The sequence below is a fragment of the Morone saxatilis genome, unplaced genomic scaffold (genome assembly GCF_004916995.1).
Source record: "Morone saxatilis isolate NCDOM2014 unplaced genomic scaffold, NCSU_SB_2.0 Contig21, whole genome shotgun sequence".
NCBI classification, from domain to species: domain Eukaryota; kingdom Metazoa; phylum Chordata; class Actinopteri; family Moronidae; genus Morone; species Morone saxatilis.
The window spans coordinates 15906374-15932669 of NW_023339774.1; the positions used below are offsets into that span (position 1 = coordinate 15906374).

Below are 26296 nucleotides of genomic sequence, written 5' to 3' on the forward strand. Positions count from 1 at the left end.
AACACATGCATTTGGTGCGCCCTGGTAGCTCAGCTAGTAGAGCTGTCACCCCATGTACCAAGGCTGAGTCCCTGCTGCAGCAGCCATGGGTTTAAATGTGACCTGTCGCCCTTTGCTGCATGTCATTCCCTCTCTCCCCCGTTTCCTGTCACTCTTCAGCTGACTATCCATTAAAGGCAATAACCAAGTGGTGGCACTAGAGGAAAGGTCATGTGATCACCAAAGTCAGTAGGATTCATCTTCAGGAAACCTTTAATGTCAATATTATAAAATTTCATAGCTATCCATCCAATAGTTGTTGAGATATTTCCGCCTGGACCAACGTGGTGGGTTGGTCCACTGACACACAGCATCCACATGAAAGGAGAACTGACATGGATATTAATATTGGAAAGGAAAATGGCAGTGATGTTAGTACTGCCTGTCCTAATAAGGCAATATTTGATCACAGTATTTGATGTGGCGCAAAATTAACTTTTCTCTGAAATGCTGAGGCTTTCCTTTTTCTGCTGTACTTTTAGACCTTTACAGCTCATCTAAAATGTCTTGATTGATGCACAGAAATAGTGAGGATATATTTTCTCTTAAATACTGACCACAGTTGAGATATTAAATGAGCCTGAAGTTGATCCTTTGTGCATTGCGCTGTTTATTTTAGCATATTGTGTTTATTTACTGGATATATGTTGCATTTTATTATTTTATATCATGTTAAAGTCAATGTACTGGGCTATGGTCTGTGTGTGTGTGTGTGTGTGTAGATTTACTAGCAACTTTGATGTCAGCAAAATATTTTCTCCTCAGAGCTCATTAAAGTGAATCTTGAGCTGTTTTGGTATTGAGGTCAGCTCTGAAGCCACTCTGAAACACCTCAAAATGAAAATTATTATTCATGAATACACTCATCTGTTTCTAAAGTGGCCTGGTACAATAGCTGTTGTCAGAGTTGAACATTATCTGAAGGATAAATGGACAGACTACTTGAATTACTTCTTTATTTAACAACAAGAATGTCACAATTTCACTCTGGCTTTGATTTCGAGCAGCACTGATGTGGAAATAACCTTTAACAACATCAAGGAGCAACTGCTGCTTCTCAAGCTGATATGTATGTTAGCGGAGAGAATGAGATTGCTTTCTATTATTGAACACCTTTAGACATGGAGGAAAAAAAATCATTACATTTCTCTTGGTGGGGGTATGAATGGGATTTTGAGAAATAAAATATGATGCTAGCGGGGTGGCTCCGTTAGTCATTGCGGCCCCATTTGATCCACAATGAAATATTTCTTACATCCAATATGGAGTGCTGCAGGAATGAGTCATAAAACCCAGAAATAAGTTAGTATTTTTACACCTCCGGTTAAAAAATATGTGTTTTTTTTTTTGTTAGACATCAGCAATGTGCCTCTGAGTGTTTTCTATTTCTGCAAACAAAACTTTACTATAGTAGCTGGTTTAGCTTTCCCAAAGAAATAATTGAAAAAGAGGTATTTTATAGGAATAGTTTGACATTTTGGGAAACACGCTAAGGCATTTTTCTTCTTGTCAAGCGTAAGATTTAACTTACAGATATGAGAGTGGTATCAAATTATAAGCTTAAGGTTACTACGTTTCTCTATTAGCTGATGAACATAAAGCTCTCATTCATCATTTATGCCTCCAGAGCATCAACACGTCATTAAGGCAGGATCCTCCAGCTCAAAATCCACTCCAGTGGAGAAAAATATGGACAAAAATTTCCATAGTTCCTTGTTGCATCATGCAGCTTTGCAGATGGGGCTGTGGGTAAATCCTTGTCTAATCAGAGACTCATCCATTGCCTGTGATTGCATATCACAAGCCTCTGCACAGGCAGGCGGGAATCCTTCCTCAGCAGTTTGTGATAGACAGATGTAAACATGTGTTGGGGTTGATGTGTGTAGCAGTGTTAACACCCTGGCAATTCATTAGATTCTTCAGCACTAACTTCATGTACAATTAGCAGGATAATCAAATATTTTCCTCTCTTCATCATTGTAAATGTAATATCTTTGGGTTTCGAACTGTTGGTAGGATAAAGTGAATAAAATGTTGAAAGCTGCTGATGAGCTTCTGTAAAGTGTGGAAAGAGGCAGTGGTGTAACTATCATATAGTTCTATAAGGGCCCGCAGCAGTTAAGGGCCCGTAAGGGACCACTTGTTTCTGCTGCTATAATCTTGAATGACGTGAGCTGAACTGACATCATATACAGCCAATCAATTTACATGTTGTCACGGTAGGTATTTATAGTTGTCAGTGAGTTAAGCCCCTTATTCCATGTGTGACACTCACACTTGATGTCATTCTCATTCACTGACTATACAATAATGTGAAACACTTCCTCATACAAACACGTTATTGACTCATACCTCTACACTATGTACACAGTATCTACACACCTAGACAGTGCGCTCTCACTGATCATAACTTTTTAATAAAGTATGTGTCATTGTGCGCCTTCACTAATAGGATCATGTTTTCATATGTGTCAAGGTGCGCTGTCACCAGTTAAGTTTCAATCTCTTATGGTGCGCCGAAACCGATTTGGTCAAGTAGTTTAGTCTATCACTGTCTTTGCCTTGCTATTATAACTCATCTTCTATAGCACAGATGTCTCTTTTTATTTAATTTAGGTGTCAAGGCACGGCACTGAGTTGTTACGCCGCCATATTCTCACTCACACTAAGTATTCTCACCCTTTAATTTAAGACACAATACCACACTGTAAAAACACTCCATTATGAGTAAAGCTCAGCAGCATTTAGTGATGGCTACCGTCCCTATTGTGTGAGTACTTTTAACGAACAGATGCTGTGTACTGCTACGTTCGTGACCAGGGATGGGACGATATGCAATATTATCGCATAGCTCGGTAAAAAACTCTCAGAGGTAGAGCGGGTTGTCCACTAGTCGGAAGGTTGTTGGTTTGATCCCCGGCTCATCGGGCTGCATGTTGAAGTGTCCTTGAGCAAGATACTGAACCCCAAATTGCTCCCGATGCTGTGTCATCAGTTTCTGAATGTGCATGAATGACTTAGTTTCCGTTTGATGGACTTTGAGTGGTCGGAAGACTAGAAAGGCACTATACAAGTGCCATCATACAGTCATATGTTTATTTCCTGATTTATTCTGAACAAGTGGGGGCCAGCATCTTTCCTGTCATTCAAAAATCCTAAACCTGTCATCATGGGCGAAGGTTCGGCTTGCTCCCACAAAAAGAAGTTAAACAAGATGTGTGGAAATAGTACAGAATCCAAAATACAGAACAGGGACATGAGGTGCTTGTCTGTAATGTAATAAATATACACTGTAATGCTATGTTTTAAGTTGTTATTTCGTTTAGTTAAAAAAACATTACTGATTAGGAAGCCTTTACCTAACTTAGTTTTGTAAGTTAAAGTTAAAGAATCATTCCTGATTAAGTAGTTCTTACTAGGTATTTTGTTTTCACAGTACAGATAAAGAAAGACGTTTTTTTTTTGTTTTAACTATTGTTTGAGTTGCCATTTTTAAAGTATGTATGTATGTATGTAAGTATTTTCATGATGAATATTGTGATAACATTGAGTATTGCAACTATCTATTTATTTATTATTTATTTATATTGTGATATGTAATTTTTATATTGTTCCTTTGTATGTTGTTTTTCATTCACAAATTTCCCCTCGAGGGACAATAAAGATCTCAACTGAACGTATTGCCAACAAATCCTATTAAAAGAGGCCCCAAACCAGCAATGTGTTAGTCTCTCAACACTCTCTGACCTCCCAGCTCTGTATGTGACCACTTTGGTTCCTGATGAAATAGTGAATTTGTTGAGGGACTGTTTTCAGCTGCGGAATAAAACCCATTTGGTGCTCTGGTGATTATTTACAGCAGCAGAACAGTTCCAGTGTAACATTGTGGTTCACTGATTAGTTTTAATAGATTTCGGACAGCAGTGGAGGTCTATGGCACAGAGTATTACGTTTACACAGACAATACTTGTTAGACAGATCAATTCATTCTTTGCTTTCATTGGAATTTGTTGACTGTAAGAACGATATATAAGACTTAACATTTAAGTAAAAGTAGGCCTGCTTAAAAATATCTTATATATAAAAATAAGTATCTAAAGTAAAAGTAGCTGTTAATAAATGTCTCCTGTAAACATTATTAGCTACAAATTATTGGCGTGTTATTAGTGATGCATTAATTTTTATAAAGCAATTAATTTTGCAGCTGGTTGAGTAGACTTACTAGTAATGCATTGTATTTTAAAGGCTGATCCTGGGTCTAAAATAACTTAATCTGCAATGTGACTACAGCCGTTAAATAAACGGAGAATAGATAGATATAGTGGAGCAGTAGCATAAATGCTTCCTACATATTCAATTTTGTTCACTAAAGGTGAATTCACGCTCAATCCTAAACGTAATGAACTGAGAGGTTTCGTCTCACTTTATTCCAGTCAAATCTCCCAAAGGTACTGATTCATTTGAGAACTGCTGGTATAGTAAGGGTGAGTATTAAGTCACCCGCCTATATTTTTTCAGTTTATAATTATGTCCATAAAGTTTCACGACTGATGATGAAAAGTAGGAGACTGACAAGACATCCTTGCTTTACTTCGCCTTGAAGAGGAAAGGACTCTGAGATTAAGTCATTTGTCTCGACTCTAGGGCCTTAACCCAACTAATGAACCTTGGACCAAAGCCCCAAAAAATTTAACCCAAATAAGACCATTCACTTCTATCGAATGACTTTTTCTGCATAAAGCGATGCAGCTAAGGCCGGCTTGTTAAGGGAATCTGCCCCCAGTAGGACATGAAAGAGCTTCTGCATGTTGTTTGAGGGAAGATGGCCTGGGATGAAACCCTCTTGATGTTAATGATCTATATGGACTATGGAAAGAACTGCCCCTTCCAAACGAAGAGACAATGTCTTTGCCGGTATCTTAAAATCTCAATTCAGACCGCTCAAAGCAGGGATCCCTAAACACCCCCGGGGGGCCATTTCCATTTCCTACCCTTGATCCTCCTCTCTACGGCCTGCAACGTGATGTCAAAAATATAATATAATCCTTTCAAGTTTTCTAGTTAACTATGCTCCTATGATATTTTAAGATTATTGTGTCTTGTAATACTTGAATGAAGTGGCCCTCCTGTAAGATTTTTTCCAGGAACTGTATTTATTATACAAGTTATATTCACAAAGCATAAACTCTATGCTACACAGCCTCGTCCTGCATTAGAGCTAACAATAGACAAGTGCCAGGAAGAACAACACAATGATTTTGACGAAGAAAAGAATCCCAATAAGTATGTATGAAGTAACAATTCAAAACAAAACAGAACAAAAAATAGATTATTGTACCAAAAACTTATCTCTTATGTGATATTCACAGGAAATGATCTGCTCAAAAATGTATTCAAATTGCAAATTTTTCACGAACCTCCTGCAGTTATTGTGTTCACAGTTTTTGTAAATTGTGCATCAGTTGTTCTGTACTCTTATTGTCTTGCATTGAATATGACAATATCCATAAAAAGGACGTGAGTTTACTCAATGATAGAAAAGTACAAGTACCAACTGGATCTATTTTCTGTCTGACTTTCCTGTATAGTTGGATTGTGGTTGTTAGTACAGCTGACCTGTTAAATGATGGTTTACAACCAATTCAACTTCGCAAATCCACTGGAAAGTGGCACATTACTCCAGGCTGTCCTGTCACGCCACTCAGCACTCATTTGTACTCCAAGATTAATTCTGTGGTTTTAATCAGGATATAGGTGCAAGAAAACGATCATTTAGCACAGCTGGATCAGACCACTGCAAGGAAAATAGGTCAGCACACAGGAAAGAAAAGTGTTGAAAGGTTGAAAGGTAACATGACAAAGAGGTTTTTTAGAAGAGAATGAAAAAAAAAAGGGTGTTGTGTGTGTGTGTGTGTGTGTGTCTCTCTCTCTCTTTGCTCAAACAATGTGTTTTGTTATGTGACTGAGTTCTAATGATATTCTTGTGATTCTTCTGATTGTTCTGGGGCTGGTCTGCTGATTCTGAGAAAGACGGAAGACGAAAGACTTGACCTTAACTTGACTTTTCAAGGAAACCGTCTTTGATAACTGAATTGAAGTTCACAGTGAAGTACTGGTCTAAATGTCTCCCTGAAAGTTGGTTTAAGGTCACAGCGTTACGTAAACTCTATCTCAGTGAGATGAGCCGACCGACCTCGAGGGGAATAATGAATACAATCCCGGCAAGAGCAGGAACAGGTCGTAAATCCAAAACTTGAATATTTAAATACAACATCCCCATTGCTCGAGGGTATTTATTTGCATCATCTCACTCGAAGCACATGACGATCTGATGACACATGCAGCAGCTAACGAGAGGCAATGAGCCAAAACTGCTCAGACTCTCTTTACTGATGTGGATTGGCTGTCTCTCTTGGAGCCAGACCTATGCAAACCTGAGTTTCCTTATACAAAAACCACATGGGAGGAAAGAAAAGTATTCAATCACACACACTATGACCAATTTATAATTTCTTCCCAATGTTACTGAAAATTGGACTCTTGAAAACTAAAACACGAGTCTGGTTTATCTTTAATTTGGTCTTTCACAAGTCACTTTTTCCATTTTGCCGGCAACTTTTTAATTTCAGAGATATGGAGACTAGAGAGGGCCATCTGCATAAATTACTCTCAATACCTTTTAACAATTCTGAGTGTGACCTTTAAACTGAATTTCACAGCCCGTTCTCATTCCCAGGTCGTCAAATACAGATGCGAGAGGTGTTCAGTTAGTTGCAACCTCACTGCTTTTAGCTACATGCTAACATTAGTAGCTAACATGCATACATACACAAGCAGGTATACTATGTCCACCATCTTAGTTCAGTGTGTTAGCATGCTAGCATTTTCATTAGTGCTGAACACAAAATACAGCCAAGGCTGATGGGAATCTCTTCAGTTTTGGTTATTATAATATCCATCCTAAGGGGAACGCGAATGTCTGGACCAAATTTCATTTCATTCTGGACTGAAAGAGGAATATTGTCATCCTTAGAGTCACACTGCTAACATGCTTAAAAAAAGATTAATTAAAAGACAAATTAAATTCAATTGTGGAGGAAACAAATAACTGCAAATGGAAAAACAGCAGAGAACTGTGACATTATTAAATGAATCAGAAAATAGCTTTCTTTTTTTTTTACTTTGCAAATCCATTAATAAAACCATAAGTAATTAATTCTGGCATGGAATTACTGAATGGCATAATTAATTATATGTTTTTCCACTTTGTATGTTATTTCTTAACCTTTTTTTCCATTTGCATTGTACACATGAGCCTAATACAAGTTAATCACTTTTTTAAATAAGCTTTTAAATGTATCAATAAATGAATTAAGTCTGAACAGAGACAAGAGGGAGTTCTCTGTTATTTTTTTTTTTCTGTCACAGTACATCTGTCATGCATGATATGCAAGTGATGATTCAGAATAATCATTATAATAATTATCAATTCCCCTTCAAATGCACTAAAACTAAAGTAACAAGTAGACAAGGAGAATAATTGTAGGATGTCACTGAAAAGAACAGTAACAAAGTATTTGTACTTCGCACTTCTGCTAAGCTGTAAATACAGTACTGCTGGCTAATCATTACTGACTGTGGGAACAATGGAATTAATGGCCCTATTTACCACATCACACACACACACTCTCCCATTCACATGCATGTAATTCTTCACACACACTCTCAAGAACTGCCCCGGGCTTTTACTACAGTACTTTGAAGACTGGAGAAGAGGACGAAACATTCAGTAATCTCTTAAATACACCCACTTCTTTCTCCCCTCCCTCTCTTCTTCAGTGAGTCCAACTCTGCTCTGCTCAGACCAGGAGGCAGACCTTCACATGTAAAGTAAAGCTGTGTGGATCTTGGACTCATTGCTCAGCTATGCAGTAGAGAGAAGGATTAGCTCAAGCTGAGCACCAGTGCAGAGATTGGGCATTTGGCCATTTATCCATCACCTGGCGGGCTGAGAGAAACACTAACATACTCTCTGTCTAACTTAAATCTGTTTTCACTCCCTTTTCATTCTCCTTCTCCCTTCTACCCCTCTCCCCCCCTCTCTCAATCATGACCCTTTTATCAGAGGACCAGTCTGTGAGGCCTCAACCCTGCCGGGTCCCAGAGCCTGGGAAACACATCAGCACTTCTTTACACCAGTACTCAACAGACTACACAGGCTCTAAAGAGGACTACATGGACAGTGGGGAGAATGGTGTGTTCGGATTTGTGGAGCCACCCAGGCGCTCACGGGGCCGACTTATTCTCCACGGCATGGTCATGTTTGGAAGGGAATTTTGCTACGCCGTGGAGGCAGCATTCGTCACACCGGTGCTTCTGAGCGTGGGCCTTCCCCGCAGCCTGTACAGCCTGGTGTGGCTGATCAGCCCCATATTGGGCTTCCTGCTCCAGCCAATCATTGGCTCGGCCAGCGACTACTGCCGCTCACCGTGGGGCCGGCGGAGGCCTTACATCCTGGTCCTGGGCATCCTCATGCTGCTGGGAATCACCTTGTTCCTGAACGGAGATGCTGTCATCTCAGGTGAGAAAAGAAAGGTAGAGAGTTAGAGGACCAGATGGAGGCATGGATGTATTTGTAGTCTTGTCATAGCTGACAGTGAGTTCTTGTTTTGGGGCCGACTGGGCCTTTGATTTAGAGGGAATAAGAGAGAGTGAATAATCAGCTCTTTCCATTTCAGAGAAACAAAAATATGGTAGAACATACTGTTGAACTTAGATCTCATTTTAAAGTCTGCTCATGCTTAAGGAAGAATAATTGTGACTGCAAGGCAAACATATATGTTTTTTTTAATGTTTCTGTCAGGATAACTAACTGTTCAAAGTCCTCGTAAAAAGGCCATTGTTGTCCCTTAAAGAACATCAGCTTTGCCGTTCCATTTATGCTTATTACTTAATTCTATTATTTTCACACTGATACAATTATTATAACTTTCATTTTTTGCCTTCAAGCTTTCTCTTATCTCTTGTACTTTTCTCTGTACTCTGAACTGCATTAATATCTGCTCGCTCACAGATTTTGTGGAAAAAAAAGAGACACATCCATCATGGCCCTGAGAGGCTCTTAGGCTCACACTTTTAACTTGTGACTGAAGTTGAATGTGTGACTTGTCGGGGCAGTCCTGAGCCCATGCCCACTGGCACAGACAGGGTGATGAAGCATGATTGAGAAAATCTTATTGGACATTTAGTTTTGAAGTAGGAAAACCGCTGATAACATTTAAACCACTTTGTGAGAATCAGCCTGGGCTCCAGGCAGCGTCACGAGAAGGTCTCTGCACAAAAGAATCTGTGGCCTTTATAAATTATTTATTTAAAAATAAAGATAAGTTGAGCGAAGACTAACCACGTGAACTGAGAGTTACAGTGCTGCTGCGTTGTTACCCAGTGCAGGGGTTAAGTGCATATTCAGTGATAATTTCCCCCCAAGTCTGCTTATCACAGTTTGGCCCTAAAAACTTTTAATCATGGGGCTATTGGAAGATAATTAGAGCAATCATTATACAGGACACTGAATACACAAACATATTTTTAGCAACACATCTAACCCTGTAATGTTTGAGGGATTGTGTGGTACATTAGGTGGAGAGGAAACTGCGGTTTGTAGGGATCCTTATTTCAAATCTGGGGCGTAGGTCAAAAGAAAATCAAAATCAGCTCATTTGCAATAATGTTGAAGAGATTTTCGATTGAGTTCCTATTAAAAAGGCTTTGGGCTTTGCTATAATCGTCATACCGACTATAAAGTATTGCATTATTCTCGCGTACACTGGATAAGCTGATTACCTCTCATGGTTCTCAGGGTTGTAGAGAACGCCACCGGAATCGTGTGACATAATGTTTGCATTGTTGTAACCGCACTCAGTTTTACAGCTTCATGTTGACTGCCCATTTGATTCTAAATAGTATTTTTTCTTCTTGTTTAATAGCTAGATAAGTCCAGATTTCATGTCAGCAACAGAGAGGTGTAATGTTCTGTTGTATCTTTTAAAGTTTTTAAGAGACTTTTATAATATTCCTGCCTGTCTTAACACACTTAAATAATAAAATCCACTTCAATATGTTCGAATTACAGAAGATTTTTCTTTTAATGTATTTTTAGCATCCTTCATTCCTTTTGAAGCAAAACAGAATGAGATTGGACTTAGTGACCAAACAGTCAGGTTTTCAAATATAATTGTTACCTGTCAGGTATAATTGGTTTGCATTGAAAAACAAAGTTTCTTATTGTCTCTGTGCCTGACAAGTTGTCAGTGTGCGTGTTCTTCTGTGACGTGCAGTTCTACTTTCCAAATTAAACATGCAAACTTGATACTTTGAGTTCACTAAAAATAATTTATCGATGTGGAGGTGTCATTGTATTGTTATCACTTCTGATGTTTTGTTCTGTTTTGCAGCACTAGTCAGTGACAGGTCATTGAAGAGTACATGGGCCATAGTGGTGGTGATGCTGGGAGTCGTGCTGTTTGACTTCGCTGCAGACTTCATTGATGGGCCTATCAAGGCCTACCTGTTTGATGTGTGTTCGCATCAAGACAAGGAAAGAGGTCTGCACTACCATGCTCTACTCACAGGTGTGTAATACAGACCGCACGCACATACACAAGCACATAAACATGCACACATACACACACTTTTGTTGTTCCTGCTTCACCGCTCACTGCTTTTGTGTTTATGCTTTTTTATGCATGTTCCCAACTTGCATATTGGTGGATTTGCTTTGATTAATCGCCGTTGGTTATTTGTCTGGAGAGACTTTCAGTGGTAATAGCTTTGCATGGAGCAAATAACACATACTAATGTTTGTATGACAGTGATTCTCTGAGTTAAACTGAATCTTCTTCTGGTGTGACTGAGTGCGTTCTGGTGGGTGGAATAGCACACACTGTATCCGTGTTTTGTCTCCATGGTGAGTAAGACTGTGGATGAGGTGTTTTTTGATAAAGGTAGGGGTGATTTTATGATACTTATTTGCTTTCTTGCTGAGAATGATCTAAACATATATATATATATATATACATATATACATATGGGGGCTTAGCAGAAAGACTGGTAACAGCAGCTAACTCTGTCTATCAGTACATTATTAACACATTATATTTTCTATCTTCTAATCTGTACAAAAACATGTGTATAGCGTAAAATGACAACGTTGCTGTTTTACGGGGGACTATTTCTTGGCCGGGCACGGTGACTGTCTTCCGCTGGTTGCCTGGCAACCTCACCGTGAAGATAAGACTTTAGGAAGTCTCACTATAACCATAACTTCTGTGACTCCCTATTTACTCCCTATCTCCAATATAATGCATTATACTGTAATTGCCAGCCATTTTAGTGTGTATCTATACACAATTCCTCAATGGGATGGGGGGGAAAAAATGTACTACTTTGTGTTCACAATTCCACAATGCAATGCTCCACATGGTATTGATGAGAAAATTACTGCTGTGCAACTTGACATCTGTATCTGAGGTTACTGTGCTCAGCAGGCATTTAACTTAAAGCTGCTATATAAAATATTTTTGTATTAACAATGGATTAAATTACTATGTGTGTGTGTGTGTGCGTGTGTGTGTGTGTGTGTGTGTGTGTGAAAGGGGTTGCTCGTATTGACAAAGCCACAGAGAATTATCACCTGACTCTGCAGGTTCCCTCATTTGGCATGTTTTCACTCATTGTTTTGGTTTTACGACCCACAACGCTATTGTTTCGGCTCATCACTCTCATCAGCTATAGGCAGCTTTTTTCAGTGAAAAAGCTCTAAAACCCCACTTAGATTATTTTCACAAAAACAGCGCTTAAAGAGAGTGAATATCGGACTAGAAACATCACTCCAAATAAATGCTAATGTTGCTCCGTATCAGCTGGATATAAATACTGTCGGCTAACAAAATGGGATAATATGTCAGTGTCGTGTTTGTGCTTGTTTCTACTGCTGTGAAAACAACCTCTGTGTAAGATTTCTGTTCTTGCTAACATGTGATTAGATGACATGTAACCAGATTAAAATGAGGAAAACAGAACTCCGGATGAGCAAACACAATTTTAGGTAATTGGTCTTGGCCAATGGTCAATACAATGTCCCCATGTGTGTTCCTCAGCCACTGTTGGGTGAACCCATCTGCACTTCACCTCTAGACCATATGGCTGAATGGAGGAATTGATATTCCAATCGTACTGTCAGACACAGAGAAAAAGATGACAAGCAATCTAAGTTTAGATGCTGCAAAGTTTAAGGTTGTACTAGGAAAAACAACATAATGGATGTAGACTGATGCCATCTGGAGTTGATTTGCATCCTAACTGCATTTTACATTATGTTATCTGATGGGGGAATCAATAGTGCTAATTGTAGCTGAGGTGAACAAGGCCTGCAGTTGCATTTGTGTCAATCCTTGATAGTATCACAGCTCATTCTTGTTCTTTGGCAGGACGGGCACTTATAGACACATTCAGAAGGGAGTCAGGTCTTTTCCATTTGAGTAAATGTGTCTGTGATTTGGTAGATCCACCAAAAAACCTCTGCTCTCTATTCAAAGCACAAAGTAAGAGCTTCCCAGTGCTGCAAAAAACATTCATTTTCCTTTCAGACTTTCTAACATTTCTATAAAGCAGCCGTGCAAACAGTTTTAAACTCTTTTATTTAGTGATCGAAAGACTTCTTCCTTCTAAGATTTCTTTTAAATTACACCTCCTTCAGATTTATACTAAAATCAGCCACATAATGACTTATGAGCAGATAATCTCTTTACTTCGGTTGAGGTAAAAATGCGTAGGTTAGCATACATGAGTAATATGCCATATTTAGGTTATTTATTTATGGCAAAACCCTCCTGTAAACCAATGTAAACCAGACAACATAAATATACTCCAGCACACACCAGGATACTGGTATCGATACAGTTTTATTAAAAACAAAACAAAAATGGCCAAACAGGTGTTTGTTGCTGATTAGCAGAAAAGATAAAGTTCATACCAGAGTGCAAAACTGGATATTTTATTCAGTATTTTTTAATATTCAAATACTACAGTAGATCCAGAGTACACACATTTTCATCAGATAAATATAAAAATACAAAATATATGCGTTATTCATAAAGTACGTATCAAAAACAAAACAAAAAAGTACAAATATAGGAAAAAATATATCAGTAAAAAAAAAGCATGCCATCCAAAATACAAATACACAGGCCTATCATACTAATATCCCTTCTGTAAACCACTGTTACCTTCCAAAATATGTTCTGAGTGAATCACCAAAGAAAGGTCTAAAAATATATAGGATCAAACAAATATTTCTCCATTCACTGCTTGGGGGAAAGATGTTTTCTGTGTAAGCGTCAGTGGTGCGCTCAGCTGTCAGCAGGCACCGGGTGGTGTGAGCATGCTAGTCAGGCAGTAATCCAGCCCTGAGCTAGTCATGTGCTGCAGTCATGGGTCTGGGCTGAGAGAGACAGATGCCAGGCACATGACACTGCTGGTATGTGAGGTTTGAGGAGGAGGAATTGTTGTGTGTTTTCTATGTGATTCATGTACCTTTTTGTGGGAGCTTTTCCAATCATATACTCAGAAGTGAGTGAATGCCTGATGTGAAATGCTATTGTCAAAACTCCGCTTACACTGCCTTTATGAAGGAGTGGGGAAACCCTTCACAATCACTTTCCTTCTAGACAGACAACACATCTTTCATTAGTAAGTAGATGGAATTTTCAAGCCAATTTTGCGTGGTTCCATGAATGCATCGTGGTTCTGTCGACTGGCTGATCGATCACTCGCCCACTTTGGTCCAGATCAAAATATCTTAACAACCATTTGATGGATCTCCGTAAAGTTTGGTACAGGCATTCATGGTGCCCAGAGGATGAATCCTAACAACTGTAGGGGTCCTGAGTTCGTCTCTCGTGCCACAAGCAGGTCAAAGTTTTGGATTGGCAATTGATTTTGTACATTTATTTTTGGTTCCCAGACAGTGATTTCTACTGACTTTGGTGATCTCATGACTTTTCCTTTATCACCACTATGAGGTAGAAATTTGTGGCTTAGAGTGAAATGATGGGTTGCTAATTTGTTACAGATATTCCCACAAAGTTGAATTATAATCACTTTGGGGATCCCTTCTATTTTCATTGAGCACCATCAAGTCAAAGTTGAATTGAATCCGTCCAATATCTTTATTGCTTATGGACCAAATACCTGCAAAACTAACATGACACAAAATCGGGAGTGGAAATTTCAAATCACTTTGCTCATTTGAATCATTTTGTTCATTTGAGCTCAAATTTGTGACAACTTTTAATGTAAGCTGAGTGGTCGCATGTCTGTCTCTGCGATTTGGCTTCAGTTCAGTAGTAAATTCAGTTGGTTGTTGATTCAAACTGTTACACTCTACAATCACTGTTTATTATGTTAGCTCACCAGCTGGGTTTCAGTAGCTTTTACAGTCTTTGATTAAGCTTTTAATGCAAGTAAGCAAGTAATGCGCTGTGTATTACAGCTGAACACTGCTCTAAAGCACTGCTAAGAGCTGCTTTACAGTGAAGTGAACAAATTGTCCAATTGCCTCCGCCACTTCTTGCTTGCTGCTGTGGATGGATGTTAACACCTTTTCCACATTAGCAAACATTGTGTAAATACTAGTGAGCAAACTGCACATTCTCTCCAAAAATTTCCATGAGGTTGTAGCACTTTTTTCATTTTTTGTTGTGCGAGGAAGCCATAGAGCAAGCGAACCAGCGACTTCTGCGAGCTAACTACCAGTTTATCCCACTGTTAACTTGAATGGGGATAAAATTATTTAATCGTTCGGGTCTCGTAGACTTCCAAAATGTTATCAGACTGAATGGATCAAATTCTAGATAGTGAAACAAGTAATTTCCATGGATTGTGACCCTCCTTTTTGGTTCAGTGGGCATCAAGTGACGGACGCCATTGCTTTAATTACACTATTTCTAATTGGCTTCAAAGCCAGACTCTCTTAATGGGGTCTTGGTCAGTCTCGAGTCTTCTGAAATAAAAAATAAATGGGAGTGAACTTTGCTTTGTGTTGAGTGGATCTTCACTGTCAGCCAATGACATCTGTATAGTCAGTTCAGTTAGTTGAAACCAAGATGGTAAACGCGGTAAACATCATACCTGCTAAACATCAGCTCATTAGCATTGGCATTGTACGATGCTTTTTAAAACTTTTAAAAATGTGTGATTTAGGTTATTTCCATTAATGAACTATCCAGGCCTTCATTTCGAGTGTGTTCAGCCTTGCAGAAAACAACCATTGCTAGTAATAATGTGAAACCGCTTCAATTGAATTGATCGCTAATAGCCTATTTACATGAAATTGCACCTTGCTGATATTAAATCTCTTCCCCTCTCATTTTCAATCTCTTGGTGTGTATTTTTTTGAGACCGTCCACAGTGACCCCACAGTGATATCTCTGCTTTGCTCTGCTGCACTGCGCTGCAATAAAAAGTTCAGCGTTATTGCGGGGGCAGAAAGGTACACATTTGAGCCGACATTAATGACATGGCAAGGAGACAGAGAAGGATCTTGAATCAGAGTGTTTGATGCAAGTAGCAATGTTCCAGTCATCAGACACAAGTGAAGTGACTCCTGAAGGGGTTATTACTTTACCTGCCAGTTGCTCTAATATAGAAAAAAAGCCTCACTTTCAGGTGAGAAAACTGTATATCTTCTCTGGGAGCTGCAGTTGCAAGTAGATTTTTTTTTAAATCTAATTTTGTTTTTTTTTGTTTTTTTACTGTATGTTTAATCCATTATGCATCACATTAAAGGCACATTTAAGTGAAACAACAAAACCTGTATCTATTTTACACACCAGTGCATTAGAGTCTCCTTTATGGGCAAAAACATTGAAAAAAAACATGATCTTTGTTTTTAGATCTTCTGTGTTGCAAACAGGCTGTTCACTATACAGGCAACCAACATATAAAGTCCATCTGCCCACAATTATGGCAAATGTAGTATGACAATGACATAACAAAGAAGGCTGTATTATTCTCTTGAAATGCTCTATAGAGAAGCTTCAGGTTTCTCACCTCTCTTGAAGCTGTCAGGCCTCAGTATTCAACTTTCCTTTTATAGTAATGGCAGAAGGCTTTGCTGTTAATGAAAGCCATTGAGAACAGAGGTGTGATATTTAACGCAGCATTGAAGCACCTTGTGTGCAAGTAGGACTTGTGGCCCTTCTGAATGCAGACGTGTCAAACTTAAAAGCATCCTATGCTATTAAAGTTGAAAATAGAAAATAATAAGTTTCACCATGGCCATAACATTCAAAGCAGCCACACATTTATGTTTTGCACAGTATAAAGCACTGTATTAATGAATTAGTTGTTGTACATGAGGTCGTATTCCCAGCTGGTTCCTCACCGTGTTGTGGTCTACAGTGAAGTCTGTGTGCACCAGACCGTGACCCCCAACCCATCATGGTTTTGAAGCAAATAAATGACCCATTACAGTACTACTACCTACCTCATATTGTCTAAAAATAACAATAATGTACTGCAATTTAAAATAATCTATAAGATTCTTCTCTTTTATACCAATGTGATGTTTATCATTTAATGTCAATTCGTGCTCCATGTGGTTTACTTTGTCTTTCTAATTCTTCTTTGTGTGTACCAGTGAAATTAAATCTTTTGTAGGGCACTTTTATTTTTATTATAGCAATGTATCAAATAACAATGCAGCTCCCCTCCGCTTCACTAAGTTTTGTAGTGAGTCTCAGCTCTTTGTTTTGCTGTCTGGCCCACAGCTTTAATGTTTTGGTTCACTCGCCACTCTTATAGTGTTGTTTTTGGCTGCAACAGGCTGAAGAGCCAGATATTTACATCAGAAGCTGATACCAAGTACCAAGTGGTTACCTCATACAGTTGGTTTCCCCCTTTCTCACCTTCTCTGTTGCATTTTTAAAAGCTTTAAAGGAATGTTTCTAGCCGAATTCAAACATGTGCAGCGTTTACTCTTTAAACACAACTCCACTTTTCCGTCTAAACAGTGTTTTAATCGTTCTCGCTGTGTATTCCAGGTCTGGGTGGAGCATGTGGCTACCTGGTGGGAGCTATGGACTGGGGTCATTCAGTGATCGGTCAGCTACTGGGCTCCGAGTACCAAGTCATCTACTTCTTCTCAGCTATGACCTGGGGTATCTTCCTCACCGTGCACCTCTTCAGTATTCCAGAGCTACCTCTGGACAAGGACCTATCTGCCTCTGACCCCTCACCTCCCACTTCCCTTCGTCTACTGGGGTCTCATAGCAACGGTTACGGGGCACTGACTAAAGAGCCCGTCTCTCCTGTAGTCCCTGCATCTGTCCCAGACCTCAGGCCCAGGTCTTTCTCTGCTCTGGGGGAGGCCAACTCTGTGACCTCCAGTGCCAAGCAGCCAAACAAGGAGGTATGTGATGTTGAGAAAAAACAGTCTCTGAGGATGCAATTATTTTATTGCCTGTGTATAGCACACATGGCAAAATACACAGATTTTATTTATTTATCCATCCATTTTATAAACCACTCACCCTGCTCATGCTCACAGATAGAATTTAACGCAGCAGTTAAGAAGAGAAAATTTACTTGTAATGTAGTCTTAATGTCTGTTCTGTTGAAAGCTTCCTAGATAAGTGGTGGTGAAATGTCTAAAATGTCACAATTAAAGAGAAAGCCCAGCCTTTAAAGATATGAGCACATGGACAATATGGTGTGTGTGTATATTCTTACATAAATAATTGGAGGCAACATACACAAGGTTTGGTATTGCAGGCTTGCTTCATCCACTGAACTGTTAATCTTAAAGAGATGATGAAGATAACCTTTGATATGTTCTCGCTGAATTACCAGGAAATGTGTCTCAATGCACAAGACCTGGAATATTTTCATTTGATCTCATGGCGAAGTCATAAAAGTGTTGTGTTAGATGTGACTAACAGCAAGTTCAATGTGGCACTGTAGAAAGCAGATACTGAATACAGTACATACTGTACGTCAGTGGTTCAGCCTCAGGGTTCAGATTTTCCCTGAAAGATCGGGTCACATTTCACACACTGATTGACTTAACACTCATTCAGTGTATTTCCAACATATTCTGTCAGTGGATACAAACTGATTACCTTCCTGCTGTGAGAACACAGTGTCAACAACTGATTTACCAACAAGGGCTTCAAAAAATTGCAAAAGTAGTTACAACCAAGTGTGAACCTATCTTGACGTCCCCCATCGGTTTGTGGAGTATCGTTTTGAAGCCTCGAGTTTGGCATTATGGTCGTCCCCCATGACAGTTTGTCAGAGCCAGCAAAGGTGTTGTACTGCGAGTTGAGCCACTCTCATTGGCTGCGCAATTTTGACTCATCCGTAGCAGGAAACAATGGCATCTCGCCTGGTCACATACAATCTCGTATTACAGCTAAACAGTTATGTTTCTGAAACGATTTTATTTAAGAAATAGACAACGCAGTAACAGAATCTTGCTTCATATTTGATCAGCACTGCCTAGTTTGACAGTTTGATCTGAGTGTTGTGTGTTGGAGCTGGACAAACTCACAGACAATGACCTGTCAATGTCAATCACAAGGTACACATGCCCGAAAGCATACCCTGCTTTATCGTCGATTTTACACTTACTAAATCATGCTGTATGGAAGAAGACTTGAAAACTCATTAGGAAACTGTTTTCTAAGCTACTAAATCAAGTGAGAAGTCAGGTCATTTCTCCATAAGTCTGCATGATATAGCTGTGTCCATTGCAGCCAATCGAGCCACCCCCTGCTGGCCATTACATAAAATGCAGTTTTAAGACACTTTGGTGTTGGCTTCACTTCACAGACCCTGGAAGCTCTGTCCCTTTTATATACTGTCAATGACAACTAATTCAGGCTTGTTCAAGCTACTAAAACTTTTTACAGCCTTACATCATAACAGTGCTGACAGAAATAACTTGATGATACAAACTGCACTGCTGAAAATGAAAAAGAGGAGACATTTCCAAGTTAGATTTCAGCCAAGAATTCACAGCATAATACTTTACTAATCAGTGTTTAAGTGCAAGTTAAACCACGCTCAATATATTCTGTGTCATTCAGGCTTTTGTAGATCGAGTTAGGATCTTTTCTCCAGTCTCTCTGGAAAGACTGCTACAGTCAATGGATTTTCAAAGCAAGCATCACATCTGTAGGCTACTTATATCCTACTGTGTGTGTCAACTCAACTCACCTCAACTCAACTTTATTTATATAGCACCTTTCATACAAACAAGTGCTTCACATTGCAAATTAAAACAACACATAAAAACAATATGAACAGGCAAAAAATGTATGCAATAAAATGTAAAACAGAATAACAACAAAATAAAATAAATGAAAGTTTTTTAATTTCCTTTTAAAGATACAGAGAAAGCTTGCTGTTATAATATCCAGAGCCATAAACACAGAAGGCACTCTCATCAGTACTTTAATGGGACAAATAGGGAACATATAAAGAAAAACGGTGGAGGACCTCAGTGATCTGGCTGGAACATAAAATGAAAGAAACTGTGATCCATTTTACCTAGGTTTCTTTAAGACTCTGGTTGCAGTGTTCTGAACCAGAAACTGTTGAGAACCACAGCTGTATGTAATGTTGTTAAACAGTGCAAAATAAGACATACAGTGTACAGCCAAGATCAGTACAGACAAATCTACATACTCTATCAAGTTAATTTTGCATGACTACACACAACACAATTACTCCAGTTTTTGCCTTTTCACTGTGACTGCGCTGACAAGACTAAGAGTCTATTGTCCTAAGAGTTAGGGGTTTACAAGAGTTATTACTAATTAATCCTCTGGGGAACACAAATATATGTACCAAATATAATGAAAAATAGTATTATTATTTCATAACAAAACAAGCCTGAACTACTTATTTGTCTGATCACTGATCCCTCCGAACTCTGTGTGCTTTCCCTCCACCACTCGACCAAACCTTTGATTTCCTACATTATGCATTGAGGTGGTTAATGAGTATTGATAAATTCTTTTTGGATTCTATAAACTCTGGACATCAGTCAATCTATCAAACCATCCCAGCATGTGATGACTTCTTACTATGGTTGATATGTCTTAAGATTTTTTCTTCTTCTTCTTCTTTTTTCCCCCTTGCTTAAATTTTAATTTTAGACCTTTCATGCTCTTGCTTTGATAGTCCTCATCTTGCTCCAATTGCTTTGGCTGTGCAGTTTTTTCATTTTGTTTTGCAAATCACAATGTTGAGTATGTACAGTGCGTGTCTAAGGTGAATGTTTTCCAATATAAATGTTTCTTTTTTCCTTTGCTTGCAGGCTTTATATTTGTTTGTTTATAAAAAGCAAAAGTTTCAATGTCGTATCAGGCTACACTTCATTTAAAAATCCCAGTATTTCTACTTTAAAATGAGCTTGCTTGCTTTAAGTTTGTATTGTATATCTCTACCTTTGAGTCCTTAATGTAAGTCATCTGTGATCTCTATGTTGAATCCTTTCATTCATTTTAATTAGGGTCTTTATGGTGCAGACATGTTTTTTTTCTTTAATTGTTGAATCTTTTGAACTGTCGTCAGCCGTTAGCAATGAAATACTAGCAGAGTAATGAGTGCTGTGAAAGGACAAGCTGCTTTATTCATCTATTCATTTTGTCAGTGTTCTAGCTGTTGGTGCTGATGATGTCTGTGATGTTTTTATCTGCAGGCTCAGAAGAGGATGACTTTGAGGTCGCTGATGACAACCATCATCAGCATGCCAAGTCATTACCGCTGCCTGTGTGTCAGTCACCTGCTCGGATGGACGGCTTTCCTCTGCAATATGCTCTTTTTCACCGACTTTATGGGACAGGTACTGATTTGTTTGGACCTGTATGTAGATACCTAGACATATGGACATGGCTCCATGCTTTTAAAAAACAAAAGTGTTGCAGCATTTGCGCCCATTTGTAACTTAAAACATGAAGGTCTTAATCACTGCTTTCTGGCTTTTCTAGTGCTGCACCTAATCTCTGCCTATTGTCCAGTCCAGTGTGGTAGATTTGAACTGAATGGCAATGATTAGTGCCATTGAACTCATGACTTCTAATTTTCCACTTTCATACATATTTCCATTTTGATAATCATTTACTTGTTTGGGTTATTTTTCAAGCAGAAATGCAAAATATTTGCTTGTTCCACCTTCTCAAATGTGAGGATTTGCTGCTTCTTCTATATCTGTAAATTGAATATTGTTTGGTTTAAGACTGTTGGTCACACAAATCAAGACATTTCAGAATGTTACCCTGGGCTCTGAAATGCTGCAACAGACATTTTTCACAGTATTTTTTCACACACAGTAGAGAGGTGACAGCTGAGGTGGTCTCCGGTGATGATCCATTCTCGGACTCAAGTCCAGACTGAAGATTTTTTCTATTATCTCAGCCATCTGCCTCGCCAGATATTCTAGGTGGTTTCGACTGTTTTTGTTTTTTTTCTGAAGTAACCTCAATCAAAACAAAACCACTGATGAAGCGGGCTTGTTCAGAAAATGGGTATAGGTTTAATTCTGACGCTGCCTGCCGATCAATGCCACTTGTAGCCGCAGGCATGGCTGCCAAAACTCATCTCAGTAGCAAAACTCATCTCAGTATCAGTGGCAAAAGCATTCTTTTTTTCTGCCTTGGTCTTGACTTTGTCACTCTCAATTAGACTCGGCCTTGACTTGCACTCAAACCTCTTTGGACGCAACTCAGCCTTTTTGAATTGTTTTAGTGCTGAAAGTGTTAGTTGATCAACAAACATTTTATCGCAGACTATTTTGATAATTCATTAATCATTTAAGTCCTGTATGAAGCAATAAGTCCAAATTTTCTGTGTTTCCAGCTATTCAAATGTGAAGCTGTCAATTTTTTAAATATCTTTGGGTTTTCTACTGTCGGTCAAAAGTCTGTTTTTTTACATTTTATAGACTAAACAAAATAAAATCACCCAACTAATCAGTGATTTAAAAAAATGGTTAGTTGCAGCCTTAAATATTACTGAATGTCAAACGTGCAAGGTGGCAGAGTGAGAGCATTGGAACATTAGAGGTGAAGAACAACAAGCTGCAATATGTTTTTGCTTTCAAGCGCCATTAATCCCTGTTTGTGTGGGGGCAGACAGAGGTTGAGGGTGCTGTTGTGTGTAATCTTCTGTTGACATGTGTAATAATGACGAATGTTTTATAGTTTCGCTGTCTGCATGCTGATCAAAAGACACACCATGACACAGTACATGCCACCACGGTTCATTAACACCCGATGCACAAAGCATGTAATCTGAAATGGCAGGAATTGTTATCTGCGATAAGAAATGTATAGCCAGTGGCTCCCTGTTGAGTTAGAATTTTCCTCTTTTTATAGGAAATAAAAGATAAAAGTGTGTCAGTGATATCTATATCTGTCAAGCTGTTTGCTTGGATCTCATCAGCTTTTATGATTCTTCTGCTTTCTCTCCTGAAAAGATGTGGCATGAATTTTAAAACTCCTAAACTGTTTCCTTCTATTTCTTTTGCAGATTGTATACAAGGGAAATCCTTATGCAGACCATAACTCCACAGCCTACGTCACATATGAGCGAGGAGTTGAAGTGGGCTGCTGGGGACTGTGTATTAATGCTGTGTCCTCTGCTCTGTACTCATGTAAGTAGCTGTGAGAGTGACAGCACAAAGAGATAATGTTTATTTCTACATCCATCACAGCAGCCAGTATCCATTAACATGGATGTCCTGCGCTGACAACATTAGCTCCTGTGTAAATGACAGCCTGACATGGCCGTGCAGAAATACAGATAGCAGTGGGCAATTACAACGCCCTTCTCTTTGGGGATTACAGGTTGAGGTGTGCTACAGTCATTCATTAGATGGCTGTGTTCAAACAAGAACACACTTGTTCAGTCATGCTGAGCCGTATGATCATGTTTATTTAAATCCAACAGAAGGCCTGTTCTAGCGGTCGCTAACCATGTAAAATAACAATTGTTACGTGCAAAGCAAAGTCCAGTGTCCAGTTGGTTTATTTATAGTGGATGCTGAACACAATTTCCTTTCTCTTTTTTTTTTTACATTGCTGCTCTGAAAGATAGCCTGTCAAATCAAATAAATGTCCAGTCAACTGTAGCATATCTAATGCCTGCTGTGGAGGGTTTATGATAACATTTTAGAGGTGCAGTACCATAAAAGACAAAGCAGTTGTCACATAATCCAATATCTAACCTAGATGTGACAACTGCTTTTATCAGCACACTTCATGGTGGTTTATTCTGATTATCAAGTAAAATTAAACTGCTTTGTAACCGTGCATGACGTGTGTGTTTGTGTGTTTTCAGACGTGCAGCGCTTCCTTCTCCCATATATCGGCCTGAAGGGATTATACTTTATGGGCTACTTTGTGTTCGGAATGGGCACCAGCCTGATCGGCCTCTTCCCCAACATCATTGCTACGCTCATCCTCTGCAGCGTGTTTGGTGTCATGTCCAGCACGCTCTACACCATCCCATTCAACCTGATAGCGGAGTATCAGCGCGAGGAAGAGGTACAAACAGGGTTGACACACCCAAATCACCTCGGATGTTTCTTCAATTCCGGTTTTCCTATAATATGTATTATTGTCCTTCATTTTCATGGTGGAATTTTTCTCCATCAATGAATGTTTATATTAACAACAGTACCCGGTACCAAGTGGCAATTTTTATTCCTCAGATTTTCTATATAGATTTGTTACTTTAGTTTGAATGCATTTGCAGGCAATTATAAAAAAAGACACATTTTTTGCATCACTGCACAACTTTGAAACAGACAAGAGAAGGTTTCAGTTAGCTAACCAGTTGGTACAAATTGGGTACTTTTTCACTTTTACTAAGTTCAATCAGTACTTCAGCTTTTACCACAAGTATTTGTATTTCTACTTGAGTAAAGAATTTTTGTACTTCTGCCAGTTCTGTTCCTCAGACCTGCTACAATGAAAACCTCAAAGAGCCCTATCCCAACCTTAAATCCCTATCAGCGAATAACAAGGCTACACTACTGGTATATACAAGGGGTGCACGATATTTTACAGCTCTTCTTGCCTATTTATGCATCTATTTTTTCAACCTAATTGCAGAGAATGTCAAGTCTCTCTCGTATTGACATTAACATAACATTATGCCTACTCTTATTGTGAGGACTAGAGAAGAAGCTGCTCACAGGTGTTTTTTTTTGTTCTTCACTAATTAGTCACAATGATCAGGATGACAGATCGGGATGACATTTCAGATTATAATGTTTCATTTTAAAGCCGTTATCGGTGGATACCGATTACGTGCCGATATCATCGTGGGACTGTTGGTCAGAAAAAAACCCAATACAAATGGAAACACGACCTTGGGCTGTGGGAAATTACAACAGGCATAAAAGGAACATCCTAATGTGATCTGAATGAGCAAACCATTTCTGTACTTTTAGAGATGAGGTGCATTAAAATAAATGAATGAATGAAAAATTGGACTTAAAAAGATACTTAGTATTTTAATTTCATAAAGTTGGGGAACTCAGGCGAGACGGACTTTTAAAAGAAAGGTTCAAATCAAAGCAGAAGAGAAACGAGATGCTTCAGTCATTAGTATGAGTTAAGCCTTTCAAATAATGCATCTGGAAAGCATCTCTCACTTGACCCTCCCCATCTGATAAAATCCACACTTCCTGTTCGTATCACAGGCTTTTTGTTATATATTTAAAGGCTCAATCCAAAGCTGAAATAACCCTGGAAAGCTTTCTCCGGAGGCACTAAATACATAATTCAACTGTTTGCACAGGCTGATTAGGACCCAAATGACCTTCGTCTGTAAAATTGGTTTAGTGCCCCTTTAATTAAATCTACTTTATTACACCAGGAAAATCCAATTAGTACTTCGGACTTCCAGGAGGTTCTGGGTACTTATATTAAAAAATAAACAATAAAACAGTAAAACAATTAAAATGTATCAAATAATAGTACCAACCTGTCAATCAGTTACACATTCTTCTTCAGTTTTCATTTGACAGCCAGTAGCTTGTTGCCTTGTGGACTGATTACAGATATTCGCTCCATAATGCTGGAGGCTGCTCTTGAACGCTACTTTTTTGTCAGCAGTTATTTCCAGGCGATATGGATCTCACCTGTTGAATAATTTGTGTTGCTTTTATTTAAAACTCACTGCCATTTAAAAATTTTCAATTTCAGTTTAGGGTTCTGGAGAAAATCTTGATTTTGCTGAAAACTACTGATTGACCACATATTGATTGTAATTTTGAACATTATTCTCATTCAGAACTTTATATTTGGCAGCTGGTCATAACACTGCAGCAATAGAAATTGTAGTATACAATTTCTTCCCTTGGGCAGTGGTTAAAAAAAACATCAATTGTCAGTAGAAAAACATATTTAAAATATTTTGATGTGTACTGGCATGCCCAATCATTATCTCATTAAGTTGAATAGGTTGAGCTGGTGCTGAAATTTGACATAAAATGAAGGGCCTCAGATACTAAAAATAAAACATATATGAGGTGCGTGTTGATATTTTCTAGAGCTGCAACTGTTGATTGTTTTCTGCCATGGACATTTCTGGTAATACAGACACTGATGCCATCAAATATTGCTCTCCTTTTCTCTCCCCCTCCTCCATCTCGTCCTCCTTTCCTCCTCTCTAAACCTGCTGTTCTTCCAGGAACAAATGAAGCTGCGAGGAAACAATGAAACTCTGCGTGGCAGCGGGGTGGACTGCGCCGCGCTCACCTGCATGGTGCAGTTGGCTCAGATTATTGTGGGCGTGGGGCTCGGCGCTTTGGTCAACTTGGCAGGGAGTGTAATCGTGGTGGTCCTCTCGGCCTCAACCATGTCCCTGTTAGGTTGCATGTTCATCGCCTTCTTTATTAGATACGTGGAATGATTCTGCTTATATAAAAGTATTTTAATGCTATTGTTTTAATAAATAAAGATTCTTTATAATATCCATAACATGTTTTTGATTCTATTAATTGTACATTTGTACAATTTACATTCATGACTCTTCGTGACAGTTTTTACCCTGGGCTGCCACAGAATTTAGTGTCTTGTTAAATTGTGTCCTGCATAGTGTAGGAAGCCAAATAATTAATACTGAAGGAACAGTTTGCAGTTTGACATTTGGCGAAATACTCTTTTACCAGCTGTCACCA

General features: G+C 38.8%; 1 protein-coding gene across 1 annotated transcript; it reads left to right on the forward strand.

Annotated features, from left to right (window-relative positions):
• The first annotated feature begins 8148 nt into the window (after positions 1–8148).
• On the forward strand, positions 8149–26028 carry slc45a2 (solute carrier family 45 member 2). The gene is made up of 7 exons (XM_035668400.1): positions 8149–8620; positions 10494–10670; positions 17142–17509; positions 20807–20950; positions 22636–22759; positions 23446–23651; positions 25807–26028. Exons 1-7 carry the CDS (start codon positions 8149–8151, stop codon positions 26026–26028), a joined length of 1713 nt encoding a protein of 570 aa, XP_035524293.1.
• Positions 26029–26296: the final 268 nt, after the last annotated feature.